The sequence below is a fragment of the Bombus flavifrons genome, chromosome 7 (assembly GCF_040668555.2).
Source record: "Bombus flavifrons isolate JBK064 chromosome 7, iyBomFlav1_principal, whole genome shotgun sequence".
Taxonomy (NCBI): domain Eukaryota; kingdom Metazoa; phylum Arthropoda; class Insecta; order Hymenoptera; family Apidae; genus Bombus; species Bombus flavifrons.
Window position 1 is genome coordinate 12,378,041 of NC_138448.1, and position 21,384 is coordinate 12,399,424.

Here is a 21,384-nt window from a genome sequence, read left to right on the forward strand (position 1 = left end):
CAATATCCAGCAATGGTAAAATGCCGTAAGATTCTTTTATCAACCATTGTAAACTAAGATCTCGCAACTTTACTTATCATGCAACGATAAAAATCGATTTTCCTATATTATATTTTCTACAAACTTAATATTTTTACAATATTTTTTCCTTTTAAACGATACAAATATAAAAGTTGCAAATTCAATCGTTTACTAAATGCAAAACGCTGTCTCTAGTGATGCCGATTTCTCTTAAAGTTGTCCCTAGATGTTCCAATCTTCTCGGTGAATAACTGAGAATATAAAAATATAAATAAACATATATATATTCTGAAATTAAGAATTCTCGAAGGGAATAAAATTCTACGATGAAAATGCTGGACAAATCTTTACCCGCTGAGAACAATTTTATATCCTCGAGGGACAGTTCTTGCCATGGTTCTATCTAACAATTGATAAAGTCGAGCTATCGGTTCGTCGGCAGACACGTGTACCAGATAAACAGTACCGCCGTTCAAAGACCTGACTTTCAATCGGAATTCGCCTGGTTTTCCAGACGGTTCATTGATCTGATGTAGAATAGGAGGCTGAAAGGATTAAAAAGCCATCAGAAAGATTTACTATTTTAGTCACCCGATTACAAAAGAATTATATTCTTACTGCATTCCTTCCTGCATTCTTCCTAACTGGTGCAGCAGACCTTGGAGCACGTAGATTTTTTCTAGCCGTACTTTGCTGATGCACTTGAGAAAGCGAAAATTGCGAAGTATCGGCGTTCACTTTCGGTGCTGACCTTGACGTAATGGAAAATCGGGAGTTTGGTAGGCTGGCAGATCTTGATCGTTGCCTGAGAATCTCATCCGCGTTATCCAATCGACTAAATGAAAGATAACGTTGTAAAAATAGACTGATATCGATCAAAGTTATTACATGATTTAACAATTAATCTTTACTTTGGCGATAATTTGGACGCTCTATCGGTGGAACTATGATAACATCTACCAGAGCTTGGAAATCTCATAATACCTTTGGATTTTAAAGGGATCTCCCGAGCCGAGGTATCGAAGTCTCCATTTTTAGACGTGTCACGCTTACGAAATAAAATTGTAAGTGAACCTTATGAACGTAGGAGGTTCGTTGATTCGTGAAAGAGATTTATGAAAAATTACTTTTTCTCTTCGAGTCGATTTCTTTTCGCCCAAACCGAGCTCCGCGTTAATATGCGACTGTAAATGAGTGTCGGAGCAAATATTGTTGTGAGATGCCAAAATTTGGGAACGAAGAACATACATCTCTAAAGGAGGAGCTTCTGAGGGAGTTTTTGGTTTCATGGATCTATCAATGAGTTTTCTATTCAATCGTAAATCAATAGAAAATTATATATTTAGATTTAACCGAATCTTTATACCTAGCTGTGGCAGGCGTCAGTTCCCTAAAAAGATCAAAATTATATAGACTATCCTTCTCTCTCGTAAAGGTACCACGACGAGCCGATTTCTGATTATTAGTAAATCTACGAGTGGAAGGTCTAGACGACATCGATGTATTATCAGCCAACTCTTTTCCCAATCGATAACCTTGGCCAGGAAAATCGGAGTTCAAGAATACTTGATTTCTCTGATCCTCTACCTAACAGAATACTCCTCAAAGTAACGCATTCCTTTTTTCTCAATAGAAATTAAAATTGAAATTTCACCTTGAATGGTACACCCTCTGGGTAAGTTTCTTGCAACTCAGAAGGGAAATAGCCGTCCAAGATATCTCGTAGAAACGATATCGCGGTTGGATCGTTGTAGGATCGTAATGGGCCGTCTTGAACTATCATTCCATTTTTGTAGAATTTTAATGACATGCAAGATGCGGTCTTTAAACAATTAAAGGATATATTATATTATTAAACTTCATCTTGATAATACACGTTATATGTATTTAATTCTTAAATTATAACCAGAAAAACAAACGCTAAGAAATCGCGACTGACTCATAACAGCCGCAAGCCAGAATTGCACCGTAATTATTTGCCGAGCTCGTAACTCATATTCGATATTATTATTCGCACAGGTAACCGGTTCTATCGATTAACATCAGCTTTCTGTGTTACATTAGAATATGTATAGTGTACATCCGGACCAAAGAATCGACGGTGAAAATTGATACCGTCGTTACGAGTGCAAATATCGATGTAACATGCCTATTAGCGTCTCATAGAATGTTTAAAGGGAAAAACGATCACGTAACCCTGTTTTATTAGAACATGTAATATAAAACAGGATAGGAATTCATCTATCTTACCATTCCTGGCAAATTATATAAATATCTAGAATATACGTGTGTGTGCGTGTATATATATATCTTCTTATTTTATACTTTATAAATTGTGGGAACTTCAAAAACACAAGATAGGAAAAAAATAGAATTCAAGGAAAATTCACGTTTAACTCGTCGTAAATTATTTTATACAAGATAAATATTGCTGTGTGAAAATGCTGCATAAATAAATATTTACTTTGAAGGTGGCCCCGTTTCCTCTTTCGTTATGCTGCACGTGAACTTCACCCTTCCCAGCGGCCAGGTTCAGTTGGTCAATATTCGCGATAATCTGCTCGTAACAAGTCTCGATGGTGTTGCTAAAAGGCACGGCTAACTGATCATTAATTCGATCGGGTGCCGATCGCTTGAAATAGTAACGTATACTCGATTTACTTGGCTATCGTTTCAGGATGCTTCGAACCGTTCGTATTGCCGACCCAGACCAAACCATAATCGGCCAAGAATTTCTGCACAAGAATGAAAACACGATGACGTTGAAAGAAATAAGAATGCAACTCTGACAATAAAACGTTTTACGTGCACATATAATTAACCTCCATCTCGTAAATTCTTTGTTCGAGCATTAAACATCTTCTGTAGAGATATTCCGAATGATCGGCTTGCACGCGCCGCTGCTGCTGTTCCTTCTTTCGTAGTGTTTCTTGATTCTTACTCTTTGTCTCCCACTCCTTGACCTGTAACAATTCGTAAATCGTCATGAAAATGAAAGGACGACAACAACGAATAAAGGAAACAGCGAAGAACCTTCCGTTTCAATCGGGAAATTTCCTGGTCCTTTAACTTTATTTGCTCTTCGCTTCTCTTTAAGTTAGACTGCACCTTCTGCACCTGATTTTCGACCTTGTATAACTGCTTCGTTAATGTATCGATGAATTCGCTCTCTGAAACAATTAGTTTCTATGGTTAGTCAAAAGTTAGAAACATTCGACCTCGAAGCTAGAAACTTGTTCCTATCTTCAACAGGTTAGCAATGACGCGTCAATAACGAATGTCTGCAGATCAAGATAGAATTTCCGATCGCAATCGCCGATTTCTACGACCAATTAAGTTTTTAATTAATCCAACAAAGAGCACGTGATTAGATGAATGAATACGATGATACACGCAACCAGTCACATGTCAACGCCAAACGAGACCAGCGTTTTTATTCTCCTCGCGTGTATTTAATTATCTCTGTTTGTAACAAATTACCTTCTTGAATTACGGAGTTTTCCGGTACGTAGATGTTCGTTGGTCTAGCGTGACAATTCCAAAATTTTCTGCCACTGAATGCTGTGTTGGAGGTCTAAAATGACGCGTAAAATAGGCTAGGGAAATTAAAGTTGGACGATGCCATTGAAGAATGAAGGATATCGATGGTTGTGTAATTACCGTTCTATCGATTCTTCTGTTGATATGATTAATATCTTTCTGACGATCCCTAGACGCCAGGATACTTGCGTTTTCTAACGACGCACTCTGCAGTCGATCTATACATTCATCGTCGTCGACTATGTAAGTTGCGGTCGAGGGAATTCGTTTTAGCCTACAAATAGGTAAGGAAAATGTAAAGGCTTAACCTAGAGGTTTCTGTCTGCTCGTTAAAATTATATTTATATCGCGTTAGAATTTTTCTTCTTCGATAAAAGACGGGAATATCATGAAGCATATTTCTTTAACTATGTTCGTAAGTGTACAATGTTGAAAATACTTGTGATGCGAAGTAGTAGTCGGAGAGCACTTTGCAGGTTTTTTTCGTGGATGGGCGAAATTGTTCGATTGGCTCATCGTGTATGTGACGACATTTAGAACGAGTTTGTCATCATTCACATTGGAAATTTTTATATCGAATTTTCCGAAAGCGATTCCGGATGTTGTATTTAAAGTACACGAGGTGCAGGGAGGGATCGATCGTGAACTTCGCGGTTGGTGACAGTTTATGATCGAACGAACGATCGATGTGAAGTTAACGTCAACCGCTGAAGCGTATCTACCACACACTTTGAATATTTTATTACTGCAAAATTCAGTACGCTGGATGGCCTCGTTCGGGGAATTTTAATTAATGGTAATGATTATAGTTTATGTGGAATAAAAATCCCTGGAATCCGCCATTAGAAAATACAGGCTGTAAAACAGGAAAAACACAGAACTCTCGATTAGTCAAGGTGAATCGATCAGTCGATAAATCATCTGAAATAGTTCGAAGCAGTGAAAGTACGAGACCTTCGTGTCAAACAGCTTTGGCCTATTTAACGTAAATATATGAATAATTAATTCATTTCTGTGTGAACAAAGAAAAAATGCATTATCATAATACTATTAGTTTTTCGGTGAATTCATTAGCGTACAAAAGATTGCACAATACAAGTAAACATTTATTCTCACAGTTGTTCCACATTACATAGCATAAATTTTTGCAATATCATATCAGGAGTGCTAACTGTCTTAACTACACTTTCTATTATCTATCAACTATTTCTATTAATTAATTATATCTAAAATTTAAAGTCAAACTTTAAAAAATTGTTATTAAGTTGCATTTCACCTTAACGCTTTTCCACATTAATACATTCGCTACTAGCAACTGTATAGAACTATCAAGGTAGGAAATCATAAGATAAGAATTTGGATAATTTGTTTTCAATTGTCATGCTTCGTATCGCTTATTATTATTAATTCAATACCTTTTTCCCTCCTTTTCTTTGAGTTATTAATACTCAATCATAATTTAAGCACGAAAGAAATATTACGTCATCGATCGTTAGATGACAGAATGAAATTTCATTTTCAACCTTGTTCGCTCAAACACCTCCGCATCTACGTCATTCGGGCACAAAATCGATGATGGACGTTTCGTGATTCGATTTGGAGCAATAATAGCAAAGAAGGGAACGCAGCGCCGTGTGACGACGACGCAACGGTTTCAAATCGATCGCTGCGCGAGCGTATTCGCGCCTGCGTCACGTGATCATTACGCCTCGGTACAACGAGCTTTCCAGAAACGCCGTATCGTTGTACGCCGTGATTCTATGCTGTGTAGGTGAACGTGTGTTTCGTGTGTTCCGTTCGAATGTCAGTTCCAAGTTCTTGTGTTCACGATCTCTTCTGCCACCAAAGAAATGTTGGTGAATGCGTGAAGCTTGGCGGAACGTCCGCTCTCGGTTAAAAATGTGAATCAGAACGAGGACCGCGGAACTCAACAACTCTTGGCCGGAAGTAAACCTGATCGGGGTGAGTCACTATCACGATCGATTATTTTCTTTCCCCTATTCTCCTTTCTGACTACGAAGGCCACGGCCACGTGCTGCATCCGTTCCGAGAACACCGTTCTCGTACGGACATAACCTCGAAATCACGGGCAAGCGTCAATACGACGAGGTTAGAATCCGTCGAACTATTGACACAGTAGTTATATTTCGAGAACTTTTATTTATATCAAACGATTAGTAGATGAAACGAAATTAGTTCCATGGTCGTCGATATCTTGGATGATGTAACCTGTGGCACCTTCGTAACAGACTAATTACGTGTCAATCGTCTTATGACTGCTGCGTTGACTATCGAGATTACCGGTCTTGCTGTATACACGATATTCTCGAATGTTTCAGTACCTATAAATTGTTCATTATGTACGTATGTATGTTATTGAAACATAGGTTTTTATTTATAACTAGACAGAATGTTCCACAATCTTAATCCCAGTTTATATACATTTATAATTCCTAATCCTTCATTTTTCTTGCAGCATGAAATCCTTACGTCAGTTACAGGAACGAAATAACTGTGTGTGAAATTAACTAGGCAAGAAAATTTGAAGATCGTGTTCCTGTAATGTTTCAATAATACAAGCTCCACGTTGCATGTGTGCGTGTTTACTTTCCGTCACTTAGATAAGCAAATAGACATGTTGTTTTCTGGAAACCGATAAATCGGTGAATTGAGGTCAGTCAATAATGTCACGAGAACTAGTCACATGTCTAATTTGATGCCGCGCCGGCCGGTTCAAGAATTTCCATGGAGCGAATTGTGCGACCCGACTTACTCATACAGCTTAATAGGGTCAACTAAGAAATAATTAAGCTTAATGCGACCGAGAACAAACTTTAGCGTATAAATATTTCTTCCTCCTCGTGCAATAATCGGGTTTGGTTTTCAAACAGATATTTAATTGATGAAATTGAGGAACAATCCTATCTTTTCCCCTCTTCACGCTTTTTTATCATCGATAATTTTACAGTTGTTTTTTTATTGCGACAAATTTTGTTAGTTATGAAGCGCTGTGTTTCTAAAGCTTCTATTGATCCAGATCCATTATGGAAAACAAAAATATGTTAATAGAAAACAGAGAAGTTTTAAGGAAAACGTGCAGCTATAGACTTAGTGAAAATAAATATTTTTGTTACATCAACGAATATTTACACAAACACCCTTACTATGTAGTGTTTGATAATAAATATATTACAGCATCTATCAAATGCTAACAGTGCATTTCTTATTAACCGTATATCGTTTGGCGATTATAATCGATTTCTGCATAAAGTTTCTGATGACATGGCGCATATGAAATGAAACATCGAATGACACCTGTTGTACGTAATGGTCTATCCAACGCAGAAAGCAAACGAATAGCACGCCTTCCACGTAGTCAGTTGGTTAGTTAATCGATCGGCGAAAATTGACCCGCTCCATAGTGACGACCTTGCGATTTCACGAACGCCGCTCGTGGCGTTCGAATATGGACGAAAAAGAACAACATTTTTCATTGGAATCATGTCGATATCTCGAAAAATTCAAAAGTCGTGTTCCCTCCTTTTTCTTATGTTATCGTACCATTGATAACTTATTAGGAAACAGAATAAGTTTTATGTATCAAATATTTGAAAAGGTTTTGTCATAGTATAAATATATATATATATATATATATACGCATATTACATAATCGTAACGTTTCCTAATGCTTGATCTACGCCTCTACCCTTGTACCTTCATTTTCAATATTTTTATTTTTCAAACATTTCCATACCGGAAGACTCATGCATGCAAAATACATTTGATCAAAATCACATTCTCTTCGCTTTGTTAATCGCGTGTTTAGTTCATACACATTGCCACAACACACACGGGCCTTTCAATTTCAAATTGTTCCAGTTCGATAGCGAAACACGTGTTCGTTTTATAAAATTAGGAACGGTCGCTGCGACGAAGGCATGGATACAATTCTATGTCAAACAAACTGATTTACTACTCTACTCACGTTACTACTCTCTTCATGTTTCATATATACTAACTACCTTCTTTATACTTCACGAGTATTCCAAATGAAAGGAAGTTCATTGAAGGTTTCTATCGTGCGTTATTGTACGTCTAGTGATTCTCTAAACGCAAAAGTACTCGAGACAAGATCGGCCCCACGATGCGCGAGTGGCGATAAATTTCATCAAGTTTCATAATGAAAAGTAATAAGTAGCTGGAATGATCGCATGGTTCACCTTCGAACTCCAATTAACACCTATTGTTCTTTGTCGTATTGGACATTGTTTACTTGATCGCGTTGATACGACATCCGGGCAAGGAGGAGCATCTCAACGCTATTTCACTATGTAACAGCCGAGCTATCATAACATAAAATGTCATCGTTATTGTCAGGTTTCCTCGCTCGCGGTGAGCTTGCAATCCTTGCGGACTTCCTACACGGCAGACAGTCGATTAAAACGAAGCGGTGGTGGGGCCTGGAAGATAGTCAATGCCTCGTGGTCTGGTCGCCTTTCAGTGTCGGCTGTTCTTCTCGTCCGGGATGATTCCTTCGACTCTTCGACGTCTCTTTAGTTTCTCTGCTCCTTGACGTCTCTAGTTTCTGTGCTTCTTGACGTCTCTAGTTTCTGTGCTTCTTGATGTCTCTAGTTTTTCTGCTTCTTGACGCCAGTCATCGAGTATTGTGATTCGTATTTATTAGTCGGAGACTTTCTTTAGTTTTGTTTCGACCTGATTCTTCGAACTGTAACTCGAAACCTCTACTGTTTCGCGTGTATTCTATTGTACTGAGTATTTATTATCGTTGCGTAGATTTGCGTATTTCATCGCCAAGAATAGAATCTACGACAAAAATTTTAATTGGATAATCTTCAGACTTATTACATTTTGATTCGTTCAATAATCTGTTAGATTATTTTACTTGAGCAATGAGAGTGGGCAAATTGATAATGTTGATTTATTTGCGCTCGCCTTCGTATCATTTGTAGTAAGAGGTGAACCATTTAAAAGCATAAACGTTGCTGTGGAAAGTATAGGTGTGCTCGTGCCACCGAACTCATTATTTCTTTGGAAGTTGATCCGGAATTTGTCGTTTCGGTGTAAATACTGTCGACAAGAGCGGACATTGATCAAGAAGACTTGAATTGGCCACGTGTTTCGACGTTGTAAGTAGCCTGTCTCTCGATTCATCGAAGAACTAATATGAATTCAATTTCGCGATTAAAAATTCACTGTAATTTATAATAGAAATAATTATTTCTTATTTCTATAATAAAAATAATTAAGAAATAAATTACAGTGAATTTAGAATCGCGATGTAGAAATAATTTATTTGTTTAGGTAATAATTAATTTACTTTATATGTGATAGATATAATTTATAATAGAAAGCTGTGTTAATCCGATTTGCGTCGCATTTGTGCTCATTGCTTGGTTCCCTAAAGAATAATCGTAGTAAAATATAGCCTGTATCTACTTGGAGGAAATTTACTTTTACAAATGTACGATTACAAATCGATTGAATAATTCCTAAGATTACCTCAAATACAGACATACTTACGTACAGGTACAGATATTTACACTTTGTAATATTAATATGGATCTGTAATCGAATTAGATTACGATGGACGCGATTACGTATCTGTTTATTCCGTATTCCGTTCGATTTTCTTTAATATTCTTTTATTTTTCGCAGACAGATGTCGTGAAAACGGGAAACAATTTCTACGAATAACAGTTTTGTTTGATTAAATTTGTAAATTTTTTCGCTTCATCACCATCCTGTTTCGAATGCCGCAGTCTCATGAATTTTTCAAATCAACTAGTCAAGTGATGTTGTTTCAGCAGTTTTGACACAAAGATAATACAATATCAGAAGGAACCGCGATTAAGATTTTGATGACATTGCTTATTCACAGCTGTAGATAATTTTAAAAAACAAATATTTAATTTCATCTACATCTATATTTCACATAAAAGCAATTCTTAAAATTATAACCTGAATGTAAATTGAATATGATAAACAGTCCAGCTAGAAATTCAAAGAACTATTCGCATTAATTAATCGTAACTCAGGAAGCAGAAATGATCCACGCGATACAGGTTGATTCGATACCCAAGTTGCATGCTATATCGTGGATTGTCCCACCGTGAAGCACAACACATCATGATAATATGTAACGAAGAATTGTTGTCAATAATGCTCGATTGTGTAATATCAATAGAAGAGCAGAACCCATGCAAAAGCAGATAACAGGACTATATCACTCGAGCATGTGTTATTAGGCACTCTGTATAGGAACAAAGATATTATGAAAACTCGTCGCGATTTCAATACTGTAGCTTATTACGTACGAGTATACTTCCTGTGAGAATGCACTTGTGGAATGAATCACATGCGGGAATCTGATCGCTGAGAAAGGCACAAAAAATATACGACATTAAATGTTATTGCTTTCATTCTTTTCTAGCAAGCCGAGCTAGTCATGAACAAATAATAGATCACTGTGCTTGTGAATTAATCAAAAGATATATCGTTATCAAAGAAATTATGCTAACATAGTAGTCAGTAATACATTTATAATAGTTTAGTTATTATATATATATAAATAATATACTTCTTGTTAGTCAACTAATATATTTCATATAGTTGTCTTCAATTATCCTTTAATGCGATTTCAATTAAAATCGTTTCATCGTAAACAAGCTAAGTGCGAGAATGCCATGTACACGATTGTTACATAGTCATTACAGAAAGCGCAATACAATTTGAGAAAACGTTCCCAGGAACACTGCGGCAACGTTTCCTCGAAAGGAATATTTCAATGCGGTTGGCCAATGTATAAGCTTTTCTGCCTTGTCTAGCGGTTCAACCTTCGATAATTCGCGAGGGCGGTGGATCTTGAATAGCGTTCGTCGGATGCCGCGTATATGAGCTTCGTGTCGGAATTTCATCGTGCCCTAACAAGCACACTATTAAATTCTGAACGTTTCATTCCTTATCGATCCCATTTCTCTAATAAGGACACGTGACATAAGCTAGTCAAGAAAACTAATCGTTACGTAAAAAGAAGTCGAAAACGGGCTTCGTTTATCATCTTACATATGTTTTGCAAAATACCATTTCCATATTCATTTTGTGTCGTCTCTATTTTTATCTGGAAGAAAGATAACTAGAGACAAAAAAAATAAACGCATATTGTTGCCAGGGAACGTTGAAGCAATAATCGCGAAGTTAATTAGAACCAGTAACTGCCACTATGTACAGCGTTTGTATAATTGCAGTCGAATTATGTATAATTGTTATGCCAATGGGACAAGGAATCTTGATGAATGTATAATCGTGAGGAAGTTACATAAAAATGTAATAAATCTTTATAGATCGATGCGTTACGAGAAATTGCTATATCATTGTATCGTGATCGATGTAAAAGTGCGTAGATAAACGATTGCACAGTTTCACGTGAATCGATTATGTACGTTAATGGGTTAATAGACAGTCTGATTGTGGTATGATAATGACGATGTAGATACAATGAATATAATGCCTAAATGCGCCTATAATTGCCTAATAATGCCTAATTTAGCCGTAGTGTAATGATGCCCATTAATTCTTATTAACGTTCCGGTGATCTACCACTGCATAATTCTTTCTAACAACCGCCCAGGCGCTATTAACGTATAATATAATTTGATTAAGATCTAATTTATTTAGACATCAGGAGATACCTTTGATTGACCTTTAATTAATCTCACAAATATCAACGATTTAATTTTTTCACGTTCTCTTTCTGAATCGCAGGTGTTCCACGACCGGATACTTTTCAATGGAACAGCTATCAACCGGCATAAAGATGGAAGATTCACAAAGGTAAGAATGCTAATTTTGTTACTCGTCGATGCAACAGAATAACTCGTGGTTGATTGTAACATCGAGTAATTGTTAATCATTAAATATTCACTGTCATTAAACTGGATTGTTTGCCGCGAGTCGTGTATCTTTACGTCACACGAACAATAGCATAGAGAGAAAGGACGAGTCTGAACACCGAGTCTATTTTAAGAGCGAAGAATAAGTAAATTCGGACGGCCACCTGTCAGACACGCCGACTGAGAAAATATTTTCCTCCTTCGATTCACTTTGATCAATTCTCTTGGACTGGTATTTTTGCATGGACAGAAACGTCTCTTTAACACGATTCCGAGTATCCAAAAAGTTCGACAAAGAAACGAATGAAGGAACAGCTCCCTTCGCTAGGATGTCTCGTCGTCGACAATCTGAATCTACTCTTTTTCCGATCCCATTTGACATATAACCGTCGTCGTCGAGACATTTCTTTCTTTTCTTTTTTTGTCTCCTTCATTCGTTCTCTATAACTCAATTGATTCCTTCGTTTCTATATAAAAATATCAATTGTATCTATTACGCAGATACGAAGATCATACCATATATAAGACACGATCACCCTGCAGCCTGCGAAAACTGAGAGGTAAAGGACTCTTCAAACTATCAAACGTAAAAAAAAAAAACAAAAAAAAATTTTGTGAAATACAGTAGGAGTTTCGTGTGGAAAAAAATGTCGAATCGTTAGAAAAGGGGAAAGAGAGCATTTAAAAAGCTCGAGCTAGGGCGATGATACGTGGATCACAGAGCATGCTCGCGTTTCCAGACCTGGTGCCGGCACGGGTGGTGCTCTATATGCTGTCGTTCTCGGGATTCACGGTCTCGTTCATGATGAGGAACGATATCAACATCGCCATGGTGGCGATGGTGAAACCACCATCCACGACATCGGATACCAATGTTACGGTGACGTCCCAGTATTGTTACGTAACGCCGAACACACCGTTCACCAACAACAGCGCACCGATCAGACTTGAGGTAGTATCATTATGGGTAAATGAGAAATCGTTTATCGTGTGGATTCTTGAGCCACTTGGCGCCACGCGAATGTCTTTTTAATTGCAAAATCAACGAGGCAAAGTCGAGGTCGTATACGTCTATTACAAACGAGCATCGTTTCTTGAAATGTACCTTCAAAGAGAACAGTTACACACAAAGGAACTCTTACAATATTAAAATTTATAAAGTTCTTCGTTTATTTTTGTCATGTCGAATCTTCGAAACATCATACATATAATTATAATGTTGATTTTTTTTCTAAGAAGTCCATAGTTCGATAGATGCTTTGCTGTAATGACGGCACGTAGCATGATTGCGTTACGTAGATCGCATCGATTACGATTGATCTTAACCAAGAGATTAGAAATGTTGTCCACGTAATATTACGTGGTCGATTCTCTTCGCGAAAAGCGTCGAAGTTTTATTAAAAACAAAACTTAACTGTCGTGGTAAATTCCACCTTCGAGTTGCAATCGACATGGTGATTAAAACTGATATCATGTTACGCTTACTATATGTCGGATGTAATTAGACAGGTTGTTCACGAAGTACGTACCTTCTTACGTAATCGTGATAATTTATCAAAGTTTATCAAATTCGGTGATAATTACAACCGGTTGACGCTGTCATTTACAAAATGAGTCAGTAAGAATGATCGCCTTAAATAATTCATTACCTATTTTGGCTGTATACAAAAACTGTTCGAAATAGAACGTAATGTATTCAAGAGGCCTGACGAATTAAATATTGTTTATATATATATATATATATATATATATATATATCATTGAATAAATGTTTGAATAGATTTTCTAATATTTTTCTAATATATTTTTTGAGATATTGAGATGATCTTTATTTTTTTGGTATTTATGGTGATTTAGATGTTTTGGGATACTAGTTGATCCAGCTGGATATTCTCTATAAAAAAGTATCAATCTATTTATACCAGAAAACCACTAATTTAGCATTCAATTAATTGCATCAATTTGACAAATTTAACGTATGAAAGACAAGGAAAGACGCGAAGCGGTATTCGTATTTTAACATTATCTTCGCCCTCCATACATTAAATTTGAGAAATTGTAATCAAAATATCTGCTAAACTATACCTTTCGGTATAGATAGGACTACAAAGTTTCTTGTAGAGAATGTCCAACTGGATCGACTAAGGTTAAAACAAATATAAGGTACCGTTTAAAAAATTACAGGTTACCTTAATATCCCAAAAAACGTAAGATATTGAAAAATCAAACTATATTCACCCGATTAGGTCCATCGAATACAATGAATTTTATTTCAAACATTTCTTGATAAAGCCAATAGGCTACGAGTTATGTCAGGCGATCATTCTTACTATATTCAACCTATATAACGTCTAATCTCAGATGCAATTTTTTGCAGAAACAGTATTGAAAACTGTATTCATAAAATGAGAAACAGATATTATCTTTTTACGCAGGATCAAGGGGAATTTGATTGGAGTCCAACCATACAGTCAGCCATTAGTAGCTCATTCTACTGGTGTTATATCCTGTCACAAGTAGTCGGTGGCGTGTTGACGCAGTACTTTGGCACGAAGACAGTTTTTGGTGGTTCGCAGCTGATCACGGCGATCTGTAGTTTACTGATGCCCTCTGCAGCGGAAATTCATTATGGAGTTATGATCGCGCTGCGTAGTATACAGGGCATTGCTAGTGTAAGTCTCCTTTTACGATAAAAAAGAGAAATACATGGAGGTATAAAGAATCTTGCATGAAGATGAAATTCGATCGAAGATCAAAGATCGATGATCGATGATCGGTGTTATTATGACCGTCCGAAACATGTATATTACGTGTGTACAGGGACTCACGTGGCCTGCGATGTACGCCATCGTCGGACACTGGATTCCTCCAGTGGAACGGTCGCGTTTCATGTCTTCCTTCCAAGGTGAGTGCCATCGGCGCTAATAACCTTTCTTCTTGTGTATTGTAGCGAAATTTCAACACGCACGACGCCGGAATCACGCGGATCTAATAAATCCAATTTCAATTTCGTGTCTGTTCGTCGTTCTTTCTTTCTGTTTTTGCTTTCAACGATAATGCACTAATATGGTCTGACGCTTCTTTCAGAATACGAGAAGCGGAAGTTCGAATGAGAAACACATTTTATCCTGTTCGAAATGAAAAAAAAAGAAAAAAAAACACGAGAGAAATAAACGAAAGATTTTGTTCTTTTCAGTTAAAATTCACGGACCAACAGATATGCTTATGTGCGTGTCAGTCAAATTTTCTATTGAGAAATAAACGGTTCTTTCATTTTGTTGTCTGATTGCTTTTTAAGCTCCACGTGGTTGCATTCGCCGGACCGAGGTATACTCAACAGCAACCGCTCAACAGCATGAGAAAGGCCGAGTATACTTCCAGCTGGTTGAATCAGTCAGGCTCGGTGGAAACATGTTTTATGTACACGCTAATATTTCTCATCGTTATCCATTTTATTCTATGCTAGTTCTGCCGCCTCGGAGAATCTCGTACACGCCTCTATTCACGATCGAGCAATACAGTTATCATCCTTCTCACTCAAACTTTCCCGGAAACGATCGATAATGTTTTTTATGTAACGCAATGATATAACATATAGCGATGTTTCATGTCGTCTTCTTTATTTTTTCTTTCCGTTTGTTTTCATTCGCGTCTTAACGGCCTAGCCTTGGTGCGTGCAATATCTCTCTGCTGTTGTCGATTACACAAATCGCCCGTGTGGAATGTCTTTTATTTTGCTGATCGCACGTAATACAATCATTATTTTTTGATTACAATTGATATATGCGAGTTGACGTATCAGCAGAGGGACGGAAGATCATATTATTTTCCATGAAACACTGTACCATGTTAATAATCAAGGCTCGATTTCAGATAAACAAAATTATCTTGAAAGAAATTCAAGAGATTAGAACGATCCAGTTTCTATCGAATCTTGCACGATGAAAAGAGTAATATTTCGCAAAATTTATTGTTACTCGATAGCATATATATTTCAAAATATGTTATTCAGGTGTGGATGAAACTGTGAAAGGACTCATTTTCCTCCTAATCTCGATGATCTTTTAATAGGTTGTGGAAATCGATATTTTGAACAACTTCTTCCAGTGTATATAAGCGCTGGGTTCGCTTGAATATGCTGTCACAGACGCACAGTTACAGACAGAATTCACTGTAGTGATATCGGCAGTTTTTTTGCAAATATCTCAAAAATTAAAAGAGTTCAGCACTTATATGTATAGGAAGAAGTTTCTCGGAATATCCATTTCTACAACGTATCTAAAAATCACTGAAATCGGAGGAAGTCTTTCTACAGATTGATCCAGTACTGCGATAACATTAAAACCATCAAAGATAGATTTCAAAAGTTAAGAATGTTCCTTGGATTCTTTTTTTTCTACAAACATTATGTGTTTATTGAATAGCTTTCTGTAATCTTTTAAATAGTTTCTCGATTTACCAAAAAACTTGTTTAAGTTGTGTCACTTTTGAAGTACATACGTGCGCAAAATGTTAAATGAAATCAACACTCGTTTTACCATTTGGTTCTTTTCATTCTGCAAAACTGGACAAGTATACTTTCCTATTTTAAAGAAAAGAAACATAGATCTACGTGAACTTCCTTGGCATATCAATTCGACATACTATTGATCGTTCCAATGAATCGAAATGTTATTGAAAATATACAGTGAGAAGAATGTCGGTATAATATACGTATATGCGATATCGCGTAGGTTCGTAGCACTTTGCTCTTGGCTCTTGATATATTTTCAGGTATAGAAGTTTCATTGTCCCACTGTAGCCAGCATCGTCACGTGCGTTCATCCTCATCCCGTCATACTAAGTCTCTACTTGAATCGCTTTACAGGGTGAAACGCTGTATATGTATACGCCACCGCTGAAGAGCGATCGTCGCCACGCATGAATCGTACACGAGCCAAGGCGAAGCCATTCGACAAGCATCATGTTTCAGCTTCCTTCCGGGTCGTGGGGTGAGCTACTCCTAATATCTAGATATCTATATTCAGGGTTCAGCTTCGGCATTGGGATAACCTATCCACTGTGCGGATTCATCATCGCGCATTTTGGATGGAGAGCGGTCTTCTATACGACCGGCACCATCGGTACCGTCTGGTGCCTTTTCTGGTACTTCTTCGCCTTCGATACGCCAGCTGCGCATCCCAGAATATCTCAGCAGGAGCTACGATACATACAAGGCAGCGTAGCAAATCAAGTTCACGCAAGCGAGGTAAGTGGTTGTTTTCGCCACTGCGATATCCGAGTCCTTGTGCTACTACTCTACTGGTTAAAAATTTGCTGTTATTTTTTCTACTGGACCTGCGATTAGTTTTTTTAATTTTGAAAAACTGAGCTTTCTCTAATTGTAAGCTTACATTTTTCAAAATTCGTTAAGTTAAACGTAGGTTCCATGCTAATGATTTCAAACTTTTGTTTAATTAAACGAATTTTTTATTATTCGAAGAGCATGCCGGTTCCGTGGAGTTTCATTCTCAGATCCTGGCCAGCATGGTCTATTGGGATTACCACATTCGGAAGGATATGGGTGCATTACATCTTCATTATATCTGGACCAATGTACATGAAGACAGTCCTAGGATTCAGCATCCAAGCGGTATATGTTTAAAACGCTTTTTTCACATCTTGTTAAATATCATCTTTTTATTATGAATTTTGCTATTTTGTTTTAGAATGGAGTGCTGTCTGGTTTACCGTTTATCTGTAGCTACTTCAGCTCTGTTGCCTTCTGTTATATAGCTGACGTTCTCATGACGCGACAGATTTTGTCGTTGACGAATGTCAGGAAAGTTTTTACCGCCTCTTGTACGTATTCAATAAAGACCACTTCAAACTTCAAAAATTCATGTTCACCACGAATCAATTAACACTGGAATTGTTTGTTCCGTAGCGCAAGTAATTCCCGGAATAATGTTAGTGTTGATCGGCTACCTGGGCTGCAACATTGTTCTCGTTTTAGTGGTGTGGTTCATAGCTGTTACTCTGATCACTGCTGCTTACGCAGGGGCGATGGCCAACATCGTCGATATCGCACCAAATTTTGCTGGTAAGTCACAAATTAAAAGTCAATCTTACGAATTATATCCTGTAAAACATCTCTTTATCGTATAATTTTCTGGTACCAGGTCCAGTATTAGCATTTGCACAGACAATTCACATGACCGCCAGTTTTTTATCTCCAATCGTGGCTGGTCTTCTCACAGAAAAAAGTGTAAGTGAACATTTTATTTTATTTCAAGTCTCGCTCCCTTTCATTCTTTCCATATAAATTTCCCTCGCGTAAGATGAATAATCGTATTTAGATTTTCTATTCCTGGATTGTCTTAACTCCTTCGCCTTATAATAATCCAGGAACTCTTCGTTCGTAAGTTTTCGATCTATACATTTATCATATACCTATAAAGAAATCACCTACTCATGAAGAGGTTAAGCCTAGTTTCCTCGCGCAATATCTGCAACAATTAGTCTCCGTATGGAAAAATAACAGAGAATTCTCTTCACAGCAAACTCTCGACGCATGGAGGCAAGTGTTTGGGGTAACTGCATGCGTCGCATGTGGCACTTATATCGTATACCAGATTTTCGGTACGGGTGACATACAAGCATGGAACTATCCCGACCAAAAGTATCCACAATCCATTCAAGAGGATTCTCAACCTTTAAACGAATCACCGGAAAAGAACGGGAAAATTGTCAAATCCCGATCAAATACTTCTGAGGAAGCGTAACATAATCGGCGTTCACTCGTTGAACAGAGGAAGAAAGCACACGAGCTATGTTTCAGATTTTGAACAGCTATAGATATGTACTCTTTTGGTTGGTTCTTGAATGAGAGGCAATTTAAGATTATATACATATATAGGTACATACGTACGTATATATATGTATATATATATATGGGAAATATGTCTATTTTTTTCGTAATATCTCTGTATCTATGTAAATAGAATTGATAGTTGGTCCGTATCGAGAGAGAAATGATATAGCACTCAGGGTAACATACGTTGTAATGTTTCAAAGAATATTTTTATGAAAATGTGTCGAATAATGCGCAAACGCTTCGGTTCTCCTCGTTCCTTCTTGCGTTTGACTTTACGGAAAGTTGTATGCCAGAGTGGAAGCACAAAAGCGATATGTTGATCCACATCAGCTTCAGTTCTCGCGGTCAGAAATGATCATTCTTCCTGCGCATCGTCTCTGTGATCAAATTTTTCCTTCGTATCCCACCTATCGGGTGAAATAGATCTCGTCCAAGCAACAGTTTCTAAAATCAAAACTGGCAAAAATGTAATATTCATTTGTCAGTCTCAAACTAAAATGTTTATATATAAAACAATAATTGAATTCAATTTGCAACTCTGAATTGAAGTTCTTGTGAACAGAAGACTGATGTTACTAGATTTTTTGATAATATACGAGCTTGCCTAATTGTTTGGAAACCGTTGCTCTTTACATTCGTACTTGTTGAAATAATTCTCTCTACTTGAGACTTGATGTTGACTTAACTGTGAAGTTCATAACTTTGATTTTCTTTTATCATAAAGAATATTATCACATGCTCTAGCGGATTCTACATTGTTCCGCCGTAAAATCGTTCAACTGCAATTAAGAAATTATCGTGATAAGTAATTTCGCTCTACAACTTTGCCGGTGATATTTTAGTAACCTGTTAGATATAAGGAAAGAAAATAAGCTGTTTCTAAAGATTTCTTGTGATTTGTACTTATGCAGTGTTCGCAGAAGCGTCACGAATGTTGAACGTTAGATACACCGTGGAATAAATGTAGTACAATGCGTAAAATGAAAAAAGGGAAGACAGAAGAAATTATATACACTATACTAATTGATGCCTTGCAATCAGTACACGGTTTTCGTTTCCTTTCATTAAATGAATTTCAAAATGGTACTTACGTTCTACGATATGTTAGTTTCATCACTTTATATCACTTAACGTTTTACTAGTCATATTTCACTGAAAAAGTTCAACATTTAAAAAATGGATATGTATCTAAACAAGGACAAAGAAAGGAAAAAATGTTATGTAAAAGAAAGAATTTGTCGTGCTCTCTTTTAGCTTGACACTTAATGATTCCATTCGTGTAATGTATATCTTATTAAGGGACGATATTTTGCAAGTATTGTAATTTTAATTACTTTTATATTGGCGTCGTTTAGATTACGATGAGCCATACTTTTCTCTTTCTTATTTATAAGTACATTAAGTTAAACACGAGTACTTAACCTGTAGGGAACGAGTAATTAAAAAATATATATTACATACTTTGCGCAAAAAATTTAAAGATTATATATTGTGCAGAAACTTAAAATGAAAGCGGCCCCTCGCATTAATACGTGTACAAAATGAACACGAACTACACGCGTAGAAAAACAGCCGCTTTATCTTCTATTTGAGAAGTGAATAACCTACGTATACGTTTTCGTGTTTCTCGTGTGCTATTGGCGCGATCGGAAATTGTAATTCCAGAATTGTTTGTAATTTAAAGTTGAGTCGACGCACTGTCCGCATGAAACACAGCATGTATAAAATCTCGATGATTTTGGTCTTCAAAAGTTTTGATAATATCGATGGACCATGAGAGTCTTTTTTTAAGCAAATCACATGTTATTTTGTAACCAGATCAATCGATCGCCACGAAATTCATGGCACGAATTATTGATACAGATATAAAAATAAATGACAAAAATATATGATTACATATAATTTCAGTAAACACCGCATTCTTAATTGTGAAACCTTGCTGACTCAGAATCATGGGATTACCAATTCAAAATTTCATATTAATTCTATTTACGTACATTCCGTATAATTTTTGTCGTTGAGTCAATTAATATTAACAATCGTTTGCGTCATATGGAATTATCGCACTCTGATCCTAAGATAAATCGGATAATAAACCGAAGTCTTCAAATACATGTTGACGTTGATAGCTTCGAAAAAAATGGACCTTTTACTAAAAAAAAAAAAGCAATCGAATGATAAGAGTAATGTAAACGACCTGGTGAATACAAGAAAAAACGAAAAAAAGGCCTTTATCTGTTCAAGATATCGCGACAATATTTGTTGGAGGTATTCATTGAGAATAGATATCGTATTGCAGAAAGTAAATAGTTCGGTAACTCGTTTGTTACTAAAAACCGATCAACGAAAACTGGCGAGATTTATGGATCCTCGTAAAATGGGTATTTGCGTCTTCTAATAAGCAAAAACGTCTTCAGTTGCTTCGAAAAATGCACGAGAAATCATAAAACAAACGCATTAACGCACAGACCTATGGCTTCACGATCTTTCACAATTTCAAAAATAGATATACGTGTTAAAAATAGTCAACAACACATTCTCCGATTTATATTTAAATTAGCTTTTAGCTCTTCAGTTTCTCGCTCCTAGAGTACTTAATACACATAACGCGGAATTTATTCAACGAAAATCAATTGCCGATTGCCACACCTGAATTCACGTTTAATCTACCAAAGATATCGTACCATCGTAATACGACGCAATCGTGAAATTTGGCTACTCGGAGGAATCACAATTGGATCAATCTCACCTAAGTTTGTTTATATTACCACCTATGGAAGCAGGCGCAAGAACAATTGCGTGATGAGCGAAAATCTGCGTCTAGAAGCTGCATCCTGGACCTCTGATCCAGTGTCGTTATAACTCGATAAGAGTAACTGGATCCAAACAAAAGACGTGAATGGTATAAGTCGCGTAATATTGAAAATTACCTGCGACACGAATGCTTGTTTGTCACAATGTAGAGCTTCCTTGAGTGGTCCCTGACGTCAGAGACCGTCAGCCCGAAGATTAGATATGAACCGACCTAAATATCTTGTTTCGTGGTGGTAGTGAAAC

General features: G+C 36.8%; 2 protein-coding genes and 1 long non-coding RNA gene across 8 annotated transcripts; 1 reads left to right on the top strand and 2 right to left on the bottom strand.

Moving 5' to 3' along the window:
- Window positions 1-723: 723 nt before the first annotated feature.
- On the bottom strand, window positions 724-5,082 carry LOC138182075 (UBX domain-containing protein 11). Of its 2 annotated transcripts, XM_069117615.1 has the most exons (12): window positions 4,977-5,082; window positions 4,001-4,417; window positions 3,682-3,835; window positions 3,502-3,595; window positions 3,055-3,191; window positions 2,844-2,984; window positions 2,683-2,756; window positions 2,486-2,606; window positions 1,676-1,843; window positions 1,388-1,608; window positions 1,006-1,314; window positions 753-856 (listed from the first exon to the last, which is right to left on the bottom strand). In XM_069117615.1, the coding sequence occupies exons 2-11, from the start codon at window positions 4,075-4,077 to the stop codon at window positions 1,071-1,073; spliced, it is 1,431 nt and encodes a 476-aa protein (XP_068973716.1). In that variant the 5' UTR covers window positions 4,078-4,417; window positions 4,977-5,082; the 3' UTR covers window positions 753-856; window positions 1,006-1,070. The 2 variants fall into 2 exon arrangements, with proteins under 2 accessions (XP_068973717.1, XP_068973716.1); XM_069117616.1 differs by lacking the exons at window positions 1,006-1,314; window positions 1,388-1,608; window positions 4,977-5,082 and having other exon boundaries at window positions 724-856; window positions 4,001-4,586.
- Window positions 3,823-20,239, top strand: LOC138182073 (sialin). Of its 5 annotated transcripts, none has more exons than XM_069117612.1 (12): window positions 3,823-3,845; window positions 11,344-11,412; window positions 11,973-12,031; window positions 12,212-12,423; window positions 13,907-14,143; window positions 14,292-14,376; window positions 16,499-16,719; window positions 16,954-17,103; window positions 17,180-17,312; window positions 17,398-17,553; window positions 17,633-17,718; window positions 18,011-20,239. In XM_069117612.1, the coding sequence occupies exons 2-12, from the start codon at window positions 11,369-11,371 to the stop codon at window positions 18,233-18,235; spliced, it is 1,608 nt and encodes a 535-aa protein (XP_068973713.1). In that variant the 5' UTR covers window positions 3,823-3,845; window positions 11,344-11,368; the 3' UTR covers window positions 18,236-20,239. The 5 variants fall into 5 exon arrangements, with proteins under 5 accessions (XP_068973713.1, XP_068973711.1, XP_068973714.1 ...); XM_069117610.1 differs by lacking the exon at window positions 3,823-3,845 and adding an exon at window positions 5,302-5,523; XM_069117611.1 differs by lacking the exon at window positions 3,823-3,845 and adding an exon at window positions 8,208-8,708.
- LOC138182077 (uncharacterized) lies at window positions 19,772-21,251 on the bottom strand. Its single transcript, XR_011173688.1, has 2 exons — window positions 21,012-21,251; window positions 19,772-20,479 (listed from the first exon to the last, which is right to left on the bottom strand). It is a non-coding gene; the product is annotated as an uncharacterized LOC138182077 (long non-coding RNA).
- Between the last annotated feature and the right edge of the window lie 133 nt (window positions 21,252-21,384).